Source organism: Rattus norvegicus, chromosome 4, assembly GCF_021556685.1.
Source record: "Rattus norvegicus strain SHRSP/BbbUtx chromosome 4, alternate assembly SHRSP_T2T, whole genome shotgun sequence".
Classification (NCBI taxonomy): domain Eukaryota; kingdom Metazoa; phylum Chordata; class Mammalia; order Rodentia; family Muridae; genus Rattus; species Rattus norvegicus.
The window spans coordinates 86559142-86575114 of NC_141537.1; the positions used below are offsets into that span (position 1 = coordinate 86559142).

The following is a 15973-nucleotide window of genomic DNA, read 5'->3' on the forward strand; positions in this document are numbered from 1 at the left end:
TCACATTTTACTACTGAAGAATATTGTACCCTCCAATCCTAGTGATTAATTTATATCCTGCTCATTGGCTTTCATGCAATAACTACCATGAACCCAACCAACCTGGACAAGACAGAAGTGTGTAGTTGGCTGTGTGAGCCAATATTTCTAATAGGGCAGCAACCTCCATGAAGACGCTAAATTGTAGCCAATTTTCCTTTCATAGCTCAAATGGTCTAGCTACATATAAATATCTTTGGACTACAGAGTTTACTTAGAAACCTCAGAACACTCAGATGTCTACTAGATGATACTGATTAGAAAAGTTGATAATAAATGGCTGTCTACAAATGTTTTGTTAAAAACCATTGAAATGTTTTATTTGTACTAGTGGTTTTTATCTTGATGTAATCTATTTAAATCTATAATACTGAACTTAAAGGAAAAGCCAACTCTTGTCTTCTAGGCTGAATTGTGAACTTTAAACACTTGGCAAACCAAAGGCCCATACTTGCCTATTTCTTTGGAATGTACAAACTCAGTATCATGGGCTATTTTAGCACTTGTGTTAATTATATCCCTGATGTGTCTCCTTAATGAACAACACTAAGACAGGAGTAGCTGATAGCATTATTCGTACAAAGTCTATTTGTAGGAAATGATAGCACTATTGTACTGACTTCCTTTCCACTGTTAACCCCAAGCCTGACTCTTTCAGAATTAATTCACCTTTCCTGGGAAAGGCCTGGGAAGATCCTATGACATCATCTAGTATATAAAATAGCAAGCGTATATGTTGTAAGAAAATAATTTCTGTTTTATTTTAATCACCTCAAAGTTAAATTGCGTAGAGTACCATGGGACCCATCTCCCTGGTGCTATCAACAATAATTTGGGGTGAGGGAAAAATCCACTTAAAGGTTCAGTCTATAAGAACAGTTAGTAATACTTCTTCATGCAACAGCATTTACTGGGAGGCAACAATATTTCAGGCATGTGACAGATGAAAACAAAATACCAAAATGTATCATACACTAGACATCCATCATTAAATACAGAGAAAGGAAATAGATAAAGCAGCTACGTGACACACAGAAGGCGGAAATCTCAGAGCATCATCTAATAGAGGAGGCAAGATTGAGTCAGATCAGGACCAGCATAAGCGAAAGGAAAGTGTCCACAAGTGCATCTAGGACAACCTTGGGCAGTGCACAATATCTATCCACCCTCCTCCTGTTGTCCCGGGTAACTTTGACGTCAATACATTTCACCCTGCATCTCACCAGAAAACTCCCTGACACGCATATGGTCTATACCTATAGATAAGCGTCCGGTAAATACAAGCATGAAAAGATGATCAAAGCTCTCCCTAAGAAACCACTCCCCACCCCACAGGTAGCTACAGTCATGTTCAGAATTACAGGAAAGTTTACAGAGTTAGAGAGAATGTTGGAAGCGGCAAGAGGTGCTGCTGAATAAGTTAAAGAGATCTTAGAAAGCTGTGTGTGCCACCATTGCCTAATGGGATTATGAAAATGAAACACTGAAAAGTATGCTGAATGAACAAATCAGGCATGGAAGCTTATGTCTTTAATCCCACCACTAGAAAACTGACACTGGAGGATTGCCATTAAAAGGCAATGTCTACTGCAGAGTGAATTTTGGTTCACTTTAGGATACAGAATTAGACCTTCTATGAAACAAAACAAAATGAAGTATCATGTATGTGAAGGAAAGCATATGCTAATTTTCTTGACTGCAGTAATTATCTTACCATGCATTCATATGTCAAAAACATCATATTGAGAACTTTAAATACACATCAGAGAAAGGGTAAATTAATGGATCAATTCAACCACTGCACACATAACATGTCTTAAATTCACTTATTATTCCATTACTTAAAGGTTCCACCCACTTTCCCAGCATGTATCACTTGTGTACATGTCCAAATGCCCAGGCCCCTCTCTACTAGGAAGCACCTTCTGCTCAATTATAGGAGCACTATAATGGGAGATGCCATCACATAGGCCTGGGATTCACTCAGATACTGATAAGTCATACCGGAACTGGAAATGCAAAGAATGCAGGTTGGAGTGTTGCATTCACATGGGGCAGAGCCAGTGTGTACCAAATAGCTTCAGGGTTCCTCACCGAAGTGCCTCAAAGCACAGCCCAGAGCCAGGCCAGCCTCTTTTGTAAATAGGTACTTAGAGAACATGACAGATTCTTCTGCAAATCACCCTTCCCATGGGCAAATCAAAAGGCTGCCCTTGCTCCAACACTCCAAAGGACTCTATTCCTGGGCAGCTTTTCCTCAGTGACTCAAGCGAATGAGAATCTAAAATGCATTTAAAGTGTCTGTGTTCCCCACCCAACAAGCATCACCTCCCAATTGCCCTCTCAGCCTAGTCGCCTCTTGGTCAAAGTTTTGGAAAAACCACTTGATAACACAGCAGAGAACCCACAGGATCTATTCTCATGAGCTGACTACCCATTGAGATGTACTGTACAGCATACGATCAATTTCAATTGATAGCAGCGCAACGATTGGGAGACAAAGCAGGCAATGCACTGAGAGCTCAAGGACTGTTTATTACAATTCCAGTGTACTACAGGCCAAAGCTGGGAAGAGCTGAATCACAGCTCAGCCAACCATAGCCCAGAAGGTTCTTCTCTCCCAGAAAGATGTGCTTACCTCTGGGACGTTTTCTTATATTTCCTCCTGTAGGAAAAGAAGCATAAACACATGTCAGACAGATCCTTTGGCAGACAGTGGAGGAAGGGATTACTTTAGCAGGGACAGGAATGTGTGTCAACAATCCTAGGGTTTCCTTCTGTGTTGTGGTTTCACAGTTCAGCTGCTAGTCTGTGACTGTTGTCTTATTAGGGACAGGCAGAAACACACGTCACCTTCACAGTGAAAAGCAGCTTTCCAGGAGTTCAAGGGTTCTGCTGCTATGGGTTTCCCTTCTTCCCTTTGAAGGCAGTATGAGACCCTGACCAAGGTCAAGTTTAAAGATAACAAGATCCAGGCTCAAGCCTTAGCCTTTACATTTACAAGATCCACAGGTTTGGAACACAGTGTGTAAAGGCTTACAAAAGGTCTTTTGTGTTGTCCACTTAAGGGCCAGTGATTATTAGTTATTTGTGCTTTTATAATTGTTAGCAACCCCGTCATAAAGCAGCAAAAGTCCTTCAGTGGAATACGTGTGTGTGCACACGTGCATGCGTAGAGTATGTGTGCACACAGTGGCATGCACATACATGCAGGTTGCATGCTGAGAATCACACAAGACCTCAAACATAATGAGGATGTGGACTACTGGGGCTCACCCCAAGACTGAGAGCCATATATGGTCCTTTTCTAAATGTAAACATGTTATACAGCTAAACCATGAGATCAGAAATAGATTTTCAAAGAAGGATGAAAGGAGATGGCGAGGAAGTCTAGAAGCAGATGATAGAAGCAGTATCTCTGATTACTAAAAGTTTGGTTAAGGACTTTCCTGGGAAACAGAAGAGGCCAAGGTACAATATATCTCTGCTACTTCCTTGCCAGTTAGCCTTGGATAAATCTCATGTGTCTTGCGATTCCTGATCCATCAAATAGAGATGGGACACCTGTCTTGGCTATTTTACCAAATCATAGAGGAAAATGGCCTTAAAAATATGCTGACCCAATATTTCAATGTTATTCATGACTATGTCAGTTTTGTATCAGCTCCTAAGAACCTCAACAGAGTGAGCAGATTCTTCAGTCCAGAGATTAGAAACCTTGTCACATGGACCTCTACATCTATCCCAAAGATTTACACATCAACTGACACAGGGTCAGCAGATTACAAATGTCTACTGGCCAGACAAAGGGAGACCTTGCAGCTGTCATCCACACGTGTCCAAATGTGGCTTCTGCATTTGTTAGACCTGGGGAAAGGAAGACTCAATACTATCCCATTCCTAACACTCCTCAAGTCCAGAGAATTGGTTTTGGTGGTAAGGTTTTCCTTTCTTGTCTCATCGATTTAGACACTTCAAATCAAGGTGAATCCCACACAAATAACGTCATGATGTTCGAAGTAAGCATTTAAAGTACAAGAAAACTCTCAAGTCCATGAAAACCACTCCATGTCCAATTCTCAGGTATTGACAGCACAGCCGGTACCCAGACACTGAGTACTGCACATCCTCTCAGATCTCAGTGGATGGATCACCTCCACACAGGGCCTCCGAAGTTTGAAAAGCCTTCAGCTGTGTTTCATGGTGGTCCATGTCCCTAATACAGTTTCTTAAGACTCCAATTGGTCCTGATGCACTACACCAATGGCAAGAATCTGTTCACTGTCTGCCAGCGTCCTTCCTTTGACTAACATGGCAACTGTCCACAGTGTTGTAGTAAACTGAATGCACTTAGCAAGAAATAAAAATGCTTTAATTTTACTCCTTACATTTAGTGAGGGATTTACTAGGAAAGTAAGGATAGCTGCTATATGTGGTTTCCTACATGAAATAGAAAAGAAGGAAGGGGTTTGGGGAGCTAGCTCACCATTGGTGAGTCCCATTTTTCCATTCCATTCCTGGAACTGCAAGTAACTTATTCAGATAACCTACAAATCCCAGAGAGGTTGAACCTACTCCAAACTTCATTGAAGTGAGGTTCAAAAATATTAAGCAGATAGTTAAGGAATTACATTACTAAACCGCCAGGTTAAATAACTAGTTTTAAGGAGATAGAGGCTTAAAGAGGCTGATACAGAAAATCAAATTCTGAAGCTCTCAAGGAGTGTTGAGAAGATTATGCAAAGCAGTGAAAAGATTCCAGCAGGAAGTCTAGATGCTGACAGAAAACAAGCCCAAAGGCAGTAAAACACTCCATTCAAATGCAGGAAATGAGCTGGAAAAGAAGCCCAGGTTATTCCTGGCCTTTTGTGTCTGAAGAACTTCAGCAGAATTCATCCCTGACTCATGGCTTGTAAGAATGCTATTGTTTCAGTTTACTGAGTTTAAACACGTGAGTTGTGGAAAGTTAAAGCAATATAGCAGAATCTTACAATACATGTAGCTAGACTGAGCTGATGTAGAAGGGAGACAAGGGCAGAAGCCCCTTGCTCTGACATGTAGCTAAACTGAGGCAACCTGGGAGATGTAGAGCCCAAGAGGCAGCAGGCCATCTTTATGAGACCAGGCCTGGGAAGAACTCAACTTCATAAAAGTCCCAAGGGTGTTGTTATGTAAAATCTGTCCCCTGGAATAGGCTTCACTGTTCACACCTCACAACACACACACACACACACACACACACACACACACACACACACACACACAGCAGAGACAGATACATGAATGCCTACACATAAACTACCTTTATTTGTTTGCATGCTGTCTTTTCTTAAAGGGCATTAAAGTTAATGCTTATGACTACTTCTCTATGCTCAAATCTGTTGTTTAACTCAATGTGTTCAGTAGTTTATATCACTTCCAAACTACCAGTTCCTTTCACCTCTGAAAAATCTAGGTAATATTCATAATGTTTATTTTGCTGTGTGACAGAAAGCTCAACGTAACAAGTCCCACTAAGCAAGTGGCACAGAGCTGTGTATCCACTAAGTGCTCACGAAAGGGTCAGCTGCTACGATAATAGCAGAAATGTTGAAAAAACAATAACAGAATTCTGACACAATGCAACTTCAAATTTCCTTCTGGGGGAGAATGGTTCAGTGATTAAAAATTTTAAGAAAACATTGAAAGTTACTTTTCTGGAATGGAAAGAATGGATACTTAGTTCTCATCTTGGAATTATAGGCCCCCAAAGAAAGCAGGTATTAACCTCAGTCCCTCTTGGAACTAAAAGCCTGCCTGGCTTTCGTCTGTGCTGAAAGGACCCTGCACATGCTCTGGCAATGTGCTGGCTGATCCAGCAGAGCTGTGCAGCTCCCTGTGATGTCAAAGTCAGGCTGCTGCTCAGATAGAAAACCAACAAAAAACAAACAAACAACAACCTAACACTAGAAACTTCTGATATGAAAAGAGAGTTTTAGCAAGCATTCATACAATCAACAATTCCCTAGGCACTGAATTTAGTATCTCACACACACAGCAACCTTAAGTGCTCTTAGGAAGCTGTCGTGCAATGTAGTTACCAGACCCTACAAGAATGTCCGACTAATAAATACTCCTTTATCTCTTACACAAATTGAAAGACCACTGATCTCCATCAAAATTCCATTTTGCTCAAGTCAGATTTTAATGTAACTGTAGCTTGTATTATCAAATGGTGTGTGTGTGTGTGTGTGTGTGTGTGTGTGTGTGTTGTACATAAATGCCAGTGTACAAAACAGCAGAAGTGAGCCCCAAAACTTCGTCTTGAAGGCATGAGTCCATCTGCTTTCAGCAGAATGGAAGTGGATCCTGAGACTAGAACACCATCAAAGAGCACTGATCTCAGTCATTCTGAAGGCTGCTCAGTTCTTCATAGTTATGTCATATAGCAAGGTCTTCTAGACCGTGTGCTTCAGCTTCCCTCTCCTGGCCACAGTCAAGGAAGTAGATGACAAAAATGAGCAAGCCTATGGTTCCTTCTGGTCACAGTAAGAACAGACCTTCCCAGGAACCCAGTAGAGACAAACATCCAAAAGGCACAACAAGAGCTGTGATCAGGCATGTGATTCAAGAATGTTTTCCTAATTTGTTGGATAAGTGAGAATCATTATTCATTGATATTAAATTATGGAATGCCTGGTAGTAACCTTTACTCTTCTAAAGTGCATATCTGAGCAGAAGCTGTATGGGTACCCCAATTATGAAGTTTGTAAATAGGACTAATATTATAATAAACTAAGTTTAAAAAGCTGAAATGTCCAGGTTTCCACTTGAGGTTAACAGCAAGGCACCACCCATTTGGTTACAGTAATGTTAGGGCATGAGAAATTGAGTGCATAGCCACACATCTGTGTTTCTTGTGAGAGTGGATCCTAATGGAGAGGGTCATGTCTTCAGCTTCACCTTTGAAGACCACAGCACTGTGCACAGATAGATCTGAAGAGCTTACTTCTCAGCCCTTGGGGAGTCAGACTTGGAGAAAAACAAAGTACTTTATAACTAACTACATATTCTCACAAGGCTGGATCATGTGTATCACTGAGGGAAAGTGAACTGTGACAGAAGGCTACAAATGGCTGTGAAATGAGCCAAGACCAGACTGGTCATCTGATCCTCTGGTTTTGTTTTGCATTGGAATGCCTGGTCCAGACTGAAAGGAAATGGGTATGACCAGACATTTCTACTCGTTTCTTAAACCACTTGTATGAACACTCCCTGGGGTTCTGATAATGGAGAACCTTTGTGTATTTTTTTCTTTCAACAGTTCATTTTTATAATGCATTCACTAAAGTCTAGGTTTTTACAACTGCATATACAGATTTCTTCTGGCCTTTCTACATTTTGAACAACAAAACGTCAATGAAAACACATGGGATTTTGATTCTCACACTTCCCTTAAGTACCAAGAGGTGAGAGGGAAGACAACAAAGAGAATCTCTTCTTTTACTGGTACAAATGCCTCCCTTTAATTTGTATTGCATTTATTTATATACTCATATGTGTGGGGGGAAATATATACCAAGTAACAGTGCATGTGACCAATTCTAGTTCCTGGAGATCCAATACCTTCTTTTGGCCTCTATCTTAGGCATGGCAGACATGAGGTATACACATGAGGTTCCTCACCAGAGGAAACCTGTTATAAATTAGTTCTCTTCTCCTACCACATAGGTCTCAGAGATCAAACTCCAGTCATCATGCTTGACAGTTAGCACCTTTTCCTACCGAGCCATGTTTCCAGGCCCTACTCAACTATTTCTTAGCTGAAAAGCTACAAAATAAAATGGCATATGCCTAAAGATCCAAGCCAAAACAAATGATAAATAGTGAAATGATATAGATTTGCCTTAACCAATTTCTACTGAAGAGTCTTGGTCCTCGTTATTATTTTCTAGGAAATATTTTCTGGTGATTTTTTTGTAGAAGAAAAAAATGTTCTTAGAACTCATAACCTTTATCTTAGCTCAATTAAACAAAGAAAAAGGTGCTCTACTCAGGACAGATCTCTCTCTCTCTCTCTCTCTCTCTCTCTCTCTCTCTTTCTCTCTCTCTCTCTCTCTTTCTCCGTGTGTGTGTGTGTGTGTGTGTGTGTGTGTGTGTGTGTGTGTGTGTGTGTGTGTAAATTTCTAACATGATTAGTCAAATGTGATCAAATTCAAATGAAAGAAGCCTTTGCCTTTGTGGCTTGAGGTTGGGATGGTTGTAGCGATGAATAGAAGGCTTAAACAGGACTGTAGATAATAAAATCTATCAGTTCCTATTAATGATGGGAGCAGGTCCTCTGGCTAGTACTGGCCATATAGTAGATAACAAATAACCTTTAAGGAGAAATGCATATATTCCAAATTAAACAGCCACCCAGGAAGCCTATGCGTGACCACCAATTTACACAGTGACTCTGCTATGGCCCTATTGCATCTCCTAGTCTTCACATAAGCTGAACTCATTGCTGTTTACCCCCAACAGACCCTCATCTGTCTGCAGACAGCTGGCCAGACACAGAAATCCAACTCTTATTCACGCTTGCTTTTCTCCTAATACTGGGTCAAAAACTCTAGCTCTTGGATTATGAGGAGTCCCCGATGAGACCTGCTCTCATAGAGAGCTAAGATCTTCCCTTGTTTGGGAACAAGGCTTTTCAAACAGAGCAAGCTAAAAACTATAGCTAAAATCCCAGTGGTTAGATCTGGGCAGGGAGCTAATGGGAAGTACCAAGGATGAGAATGGAAGGGATTTTAAATGAGGAAATAGGAAGTAAATGTCACACTTGTAGAAATCTGGTAGTATACTTTTCATAAATGATTCATATGTTTATCATATATTTACTGTGCTGTGTAGTATGTGCAGCACAGTTGTGAGGAAGGAAATAGAGATATTTCGGTGACCTCTTCCCTGAGAGCCTGGTTCCTAACTAAATAACTATCAGTGGGAAAGGTTAAAAAAAATCTGTTTAATATCTCTCGGGGCACAGACAAAGTGGAGGTTGATCCAAAGCACTAAGACAGTCTCAGTCTTCACTGCTGCACCAATGTTAGGGAGGGCGTGGTTTTATTGAATCTTCAGGAGCTTGTGCTTCCAACTTCTACTTCGTTTTTCTTTCAAGTAGATTTGTCACAATAAAGGCTATGTATTCTGACTTTAGTCACAGACTAATTTCCCTAAGATTTTCTTGCCAACCAATGGTTCACCTATCTCCCTACCCTTCCTTACAGCCTTTATTAAAACCTGTTCTTGGTTCATATCCACTTCTGAGTAAATTCCAGTCAATCCCATAGTTTCTTGGAAGCAGAAGGTCTTTCAACTTCCTCTAAGATATTTGTATCCCTCTGGACATAATTCTGTAAATCTCACTTTTAAACATGTCCAGATGAAATGATTGTCTAAAACACAGGGAACTAGCAGATGGATGACTTGGACTCATCCTAGGGCTTCCACCAAGCAAAGTCAGGAAAGGCCTGGGACCAGGCATCTTTGGTTCTGATTTCACTGAAACTGTGCCAAGAGGTAGTTTGAAAACAGCTCATTCCTTACAGTGGTTTAACAGATGGGCTGATAGGCCTAACAATTCATTATTATGATAACCAATATCTGATAAATGATTTTTGTATTTCAAACTGAGTATACAAGACCCTAGTAATGAGGGTATACTTAATTCCTTATAGGAAGCAGTCAGGATAACAATCATTCAGGACTGTATCCATTACTGAATAAAAGTGATTTCATTGAGCTTAAGCTAAAGGCATTGCAGAAGCCTTCAGAGTCTTCCTTGTGACAGAGTCAGAGATGGAATGAGATGCATGACATCATCCAGACCTTTAGAGACAGACGTGGGGGGATTGCTCATAGATCAATTCTCACGTAAAAGTGCTGAATTACTGAGCCATAACTCAAGATGAATCCATATTTGGTGTGGGAAAGCTGGTCACATTCAAGTGTAAAATCAGTCAGACAAAAAAGTCATTATTTCTGGGAATACTAAGTACATAGAAAATTGAGAATGGAGGATGAGACTGATAATTACAAACTACCTACAGTAGCAGAATCCACTCAGAAAATACATATCAATCTGCTCTAAAAAGTATAAAGCCTGACAAAATGGTCTGTAGAAAATCACAGTCACCTTTTGGTTGTTTTTTTTCATATAAACAAACAAACAAAAATAGCAACAAAAAAAGAGTCAGAAAAGTAGAGAACAAAGGCATTGGGATAATAATCTGAATTGGAAGCCCTCTAAGACATCTGGAAGTAGTAGATTTCAAACGTTAATCCTTTACATCTGTATTAGCTAAACATTTCTTCAGAATATAGAAAGTGTCCCAGTTTTTTAGAGATTGGGTTGTTTGGAATCTGGTAAGTTGGATTACCCAGAGTCCAGTGGGCTTATAAACTACTAGGCTCTTCATAGTGTGCTGGGCTCTGATTTTTCAGGTCTCAGTTGCTTGGGTCTTGTCGTGTACCTCCCAGAGGGTCCCTGATTAGAGTCCCATCTTTCACTTGCTAGGGAAAAGTACCCCTCTGCCTTTAAAATACCAGAAAGAACCTGCCTTCCTCCAAGACTGTCTGTCTCCATTCCAAAGCTATGTTTGAATGGGCATTACACAAAATAGTCAATACAAGAGTTTCAAACAAGGGTACATGTTGTGGTTATTGCCTGGGTTTTCACAGCATTTTGAAGCAGAAAATGCCAATGAGAAATTATACAATCCCTGATTTCCTGTCTCCTATGTTAGATTAGCTAAGCCATTGATTTTCAGTGTATTCTCTTTGTGACAGCTATAAGAATATTTATCAAGCATCATTCAGTCACACAATTCTTCTCACCTTGTTGGGTTGTGCACTGTATAATCAATCTAGCTCTTTCTTTTAATCTGCAGACCCATTTATCAACTCTTTATGCTCCCATTAGAGTTCCCCCAGTGTTGTCCTTGAATTGCCTCATATTTAGTATATCCAAAAGTGACCTCATCACATGGGTCCCCATCCAACCTGCAAACTTGAGAAGATTCTCAGAGATTCTTTAGTTAAAAACACCTGCAGATCAAAATAAAAATTTGGTTTTGTTCTTACCCCCACATCCAAGTCTTCTGGGGCAGAATACCCCCAAAGTCCTCAGATCTATCTGTACAGAGAAGAGCTCTTTATGCTAATGCTGAAGATGCTCCTCAAGCTGGCCCTTCTGGTGTGTGGGTTCCCACAGTCTCCTAGGACTCCGTGCTGTAGCACCTTGCCTCATATTTCCTTTTCTCAGAAGTGTCAGTTTCTGAGAAACTGGGCTTCATACACTCTTTCCTGACACTTTTACTCAATTAATGTCTACTTCTTTGTATCTCGGATTGAATTTTAGCTCTTCTTAGAAGTCTTCTCTGATTCTTGAGCCTGGTTTGGATCATCTTAACTATTTTTCATAGCAACCTTTCTTTCTTTGTAACACTCACCAGTGTAAACAGCTATTTCAGGAAATCTTGCTAACATTTTTCTCTACCTCTACACTTTACACCCACTCAGGGAAAAAGCCTTTGTCTCATTTCCTAGTAGATCTGTGTTGTCAGGCACACAGTCAGGCATACAGCCACACAGTTGGGCACACAGACACACACTCAGTGATGGAGAAATGTTTTCTAAGGGAATGAGTGATCACTGAGTTCTCTGCAGATAGATGAATGAAAGCCATTATCTACGACTTTCAGCTTCTTGTCTTGGTTGAATTACTCTCAAGCTTTGTCATAATTTTATGACATAGAAAAACTTCACATCGTGCTCATTAAGGTTCATTAGTGTTGTTTAATAACAACTGTCAAGAAGACTTTAAATAAAGAACACTCTTCAATAAAAGCTTGAAGAATGTTAATTCCTTACATAGATTTACTATTCTTTCTCCATGAATAGTGTTCTTTTTGCTACAGAATTCACTGTTCATAACAAATGTCAAATGCTGGTGGCCTCCTTCAAAGTTGTCACAGACTATTTTACATGCCTCAGGTTAATCCGTGATCTACCTTAGTCAGTTCTCAAAAGGCCATGACAGAAGTCTTAGATTCCTTCTCCTTCCATATAGAGAAACCAAGGGAAATATTTTTTTCTGTACTCTCTCACACACACACACACCAAATCACAAAATATCAAGGCAGCAAACTAGAACTAGCATACAGAAAACTCTCTACTTAGGGCTGCTTCCCAATGGAAAGCGTCATGTGCAAGTCTTGGGCAAAATAATATGCACACAGCTGCCAAATACTGAGCTATAATTAGTTAATAAGTCAGCACAAACAACTTCTGGTGAGAAGCAATGGTGTACTATTAAGTAGTATTAGTATGCAAGTGAAAAAGTGCACTCTACATGTGAGACTCTAACCTCATACTTGATGCACACTATTTTCTCCTCTGATATACAGGACTTCTTTTTCAAGCTTTTGCTCAATTAGCAAGAGAAAAGCTGTTCTGAACCTGGCTTTAGTATCAATACTATTTACTTTCAATATAGTTATTGCCTTCTCATTTAGTGCTGTTGTTCTCAGCATTTTGCATATATAAGAACTCTCTGGGACTTAGGCAAGGTATCTCAAACCTACAATCCCAGCACTTTAAAGGCTGAAAGAGAAGGATCAGGAGTTCAAAGTCAGTTTCAGCTACATATCAAGTTCCAGACCAGCCTAGGGTATTTGGGACCTTTAATCTTTAACTCCTTTCTGGTCACCCTAACCAGTCACTTAAGTTTTATGAGGGCAAAGTTTTCCTTCTGATATCCTCAGGTCACCTTCGTAAACTGGTGTGGAGGACACACTCAGTAAAAATGTGCGGATCAGGTACATACCTAATATTTTCAGTTAAGTAGGATACTTGGGAGACCCACTCATACACTGAAATAGTAACTGTCTGGAAACAACAACAAATTTTCAACTAATTCTAGAATAGTTTCTCTGATGATAGTTGGGTCGTTGTTCTCTTTCCTAGGTCACTTACTTGAATTATTTCGACTCAGAGCCAAGACTCTCAAAAGCACAGCTATAAACCACAGTCCCCTCCATATATGTTCCATTTGTGATCACCAATAGCTACTGGGACATTTCAGAGGCCACCAGGTCAACATATCCACTCTCAAAGTAAGCATTCTTATCTGAGTGTACTCCAAGGCATTGGTGCAAAATTCCCTAACATACCCAAGCCAGAACAGGCTCAGGAGATAATGTCTTTCTTTATCCCTGCTCTAAATCTAAGTTCTGTCGTTTCTCATTGCCGACCTCAGTGCAGGCGTTGACCCCAGCTGCAATCCTGACGTCCAGTCTCACCTCCAAGCTCTGTCCTATACTTCACCCAGAGTCTCAACCTGAAATTCAGGTCTCTTTTTCTTACTCTGAAGCTTCAAATGCATCAACACTTCCTTATAACAAGAAGAATGTAAACTCCAACAGACAAAAAGGATTTCTCTGTATGGTGTGAAAGGGGTAATAGTATAACTTCTTATTAGGTTGTACGTGTTAAATATTTTTTAAACTATAATTATGTTTAATATAATGTAATTTTTAATTCCATATTGCTTTCTACTCCATGCCTTCTTCTTTAGCACTATCTTTCACTCCTAGATGTGCCCAAGAAGCACTGCATTCTTGAATTCTCTTTATCCCTCACAATGCCATGAGCCACTGGTGGATGCAACCCACCTTTTAAAGGAAATAATAAGACTTTTAAGTATCAATGTGTAGAAGTTAACTATGTTCTCTTCTACAGTGACTTAGGAGCTTTCTGTCCACTAGCTCCATGTTAATGATATCAGAGATATACAGCAGGGACCAGTTGTTTGAGGATTATCAATAGAAGATAAGCAAATAGAATCTCACTAGGTTTCACACTACATCTCTAATATGTTTGCTTTGCCAGAAGCCCATGGAAACTATTCAAAACTCAGGGCAATCCTATTGCAGACTGAATCAATGGCTTCTTCTTTGCTGCACATTTTGCAAAAAAAGTTTTTCCTGTATCATTGTCCAAAGGCTGGCATTAATGAAAGGAGTTTTCCTTGTGTTTTTAAAGGTCTTCCCAATCCTAAAGCCCTTGCCTGGCCTGACAGGGCAGAGCTCCCCTCCTTGCATCCCCCTCTAGACACATTTATCACTCTGGGTATTGGTGCCTGTGACTCCATGACCTGTTAAGGTCAGATAGGAATCTTATCCACTTTTGCATACCAGAGGATGGCAATAGGACTAGCACATCACAGATACTTAATAAATGTTTGCTTGGCAGCTTCTTGTTACCTAAACACTAATTATACTGTTTAAAATTCAAATGAGTATAAAGAAAATGGGCTTTGGCCAATGTGCAAATGGAAATGCATAGTCATCTCTGCGCAGAGCTCGCTCCTCTTTTACTAAGCATCTGGGAGGTATCAGTGAAATTCTTCTTTAGATTTATTTTAGGCTTTTTAGACTTTCTTAGACTTCAGAGTTTCTAGAAAAAGCAACATCAAAACAACCTAAGCAGAACAGAACTTAACTGTTCCATGCAGCCCGGTCAGCTATGGTAACAGAGGCAGGGGTCCCCACCCTACCTTTCCATTCCTGCTTCTCCCTGAAAGTTGGCTTGTTTTCTAGCATAAGAAAATTCTTCTCACTAAGATCACAGGAAATGAATCATGGCAGCCACCAGGAAAGTTCAGAAGGGGACAGTTATCAATCTCCCAGGGCCAATACAGAATGTCAGCAAGGGACTTCATGTCCTTGTTTGAGATCCATGCTTATTGAGACTCACTGACCCTTGGGACATAAGATCCTAGGATTCACAACTCATAATAAAGAAGCCTGACCCTGTGATGGATTTCAGGAGGCAGAGTGGGAAACTATACCTCTTACCACAGGAAGACAGTGGAAAACTGTGCTGGAAAGGCAAAAACAATATTTTCCAATATATATATATATATATATATATATATATATATCCATTATATAACCATAAAATTTATGATACTGCCTCATAGTTGGGCAAGATGAATGAAAGAGAGGTTTAAACATTGTAATTATGACAGCGAGTGCCAAGGAATAAGTGAAATGTGTCCTGTTGTGCTCAGTAAAAACAAAGTGCAGCACAGGGACACCATCTTGTCATTGTGTGGCAATTTGGCAGCAGAAAAAAACTGTTGGTCAGAACCCAAGCCACTGGTCACTGAGTCACTTGCTCAAACTCAAGCAGCCACAAGGTCTCTCCTATCAGCATGGCATAAAGATATCCTACACTTCCCAATAGCAGAGCCTTTATCAACAAGGTGACTTGGAGTGGCATGTTAAAATTCCACATTTATTCCTACGGAGGAAGTAAAGGCGCCAACAGCCCTTGGGTACAAGCGAAGATTATGGAAAAGTGAAACTAAGGCTGCTCTCAGGTGACTAGACGGACGCTAACCAGCAGACAGACTGACTTCTGAGGGCTCAGGTGGCAGCATTTGTTCCTTCTGGTTTAGAGGACTGTGACCTTCTATGTAAGAGGTGGTAGGGTTGCAGAAGGAGGCTAAGGAACTCGATTCACTGCGGACCTCTCTGCATTTGCCGGCATCCCTTCACTGTAAGAACAGAGTCAACCATAGCAGTAGATGCTTCCATTTCTGTAATCATAGCTAGGGCAAATGTTGTTAAAACAGTTTCTAATATCCCATAAACTGGTCGTGTATTGACAATATCATAACATTATATCTAATTCTCTCCTTGAGAAACATGCGAAATTATTCTAGGTTTCATAACAGTTTGGATAATTTACCATGTACCAGGACAAGCCAGCCAACAAAATGGGCCAAAGGAAAAACATCCTTCATAGAACTTTTATTCTAGATTGAGAGGTAGACAATAAACATATCAAATGAATAAACACTATTTACATGGAAATAAGGGAGAAGTAACAGAGGAGCTGATGG

The 15973-nt window shown here is 40.2% G+C and overlaps 1 protein-coding gene across 13 annotated transcripts in view; it reads right to left on the reverse strand.

Moving 5' to 3' along the window:
* Pde1c (phosphodiesterase 1C) overlaps positions 1-15973 on the reverse strand; it is a 563679-nt gene that overhangs the window by 247192 nt on the left and 300514 nt on the right. For 6 of the 13 annotated variants that reach the window (XM_087659452.1, XM_087659457.1, XM_087659455.1 and 3 more), the window contains one exon: positions 2678-2704. In XM_087659452.1, the coding sequence (XP_087515578.1) occupies positions 2678-2704 (27 nt within the window). 13 annotated transcript variants of the gene reach the window in all.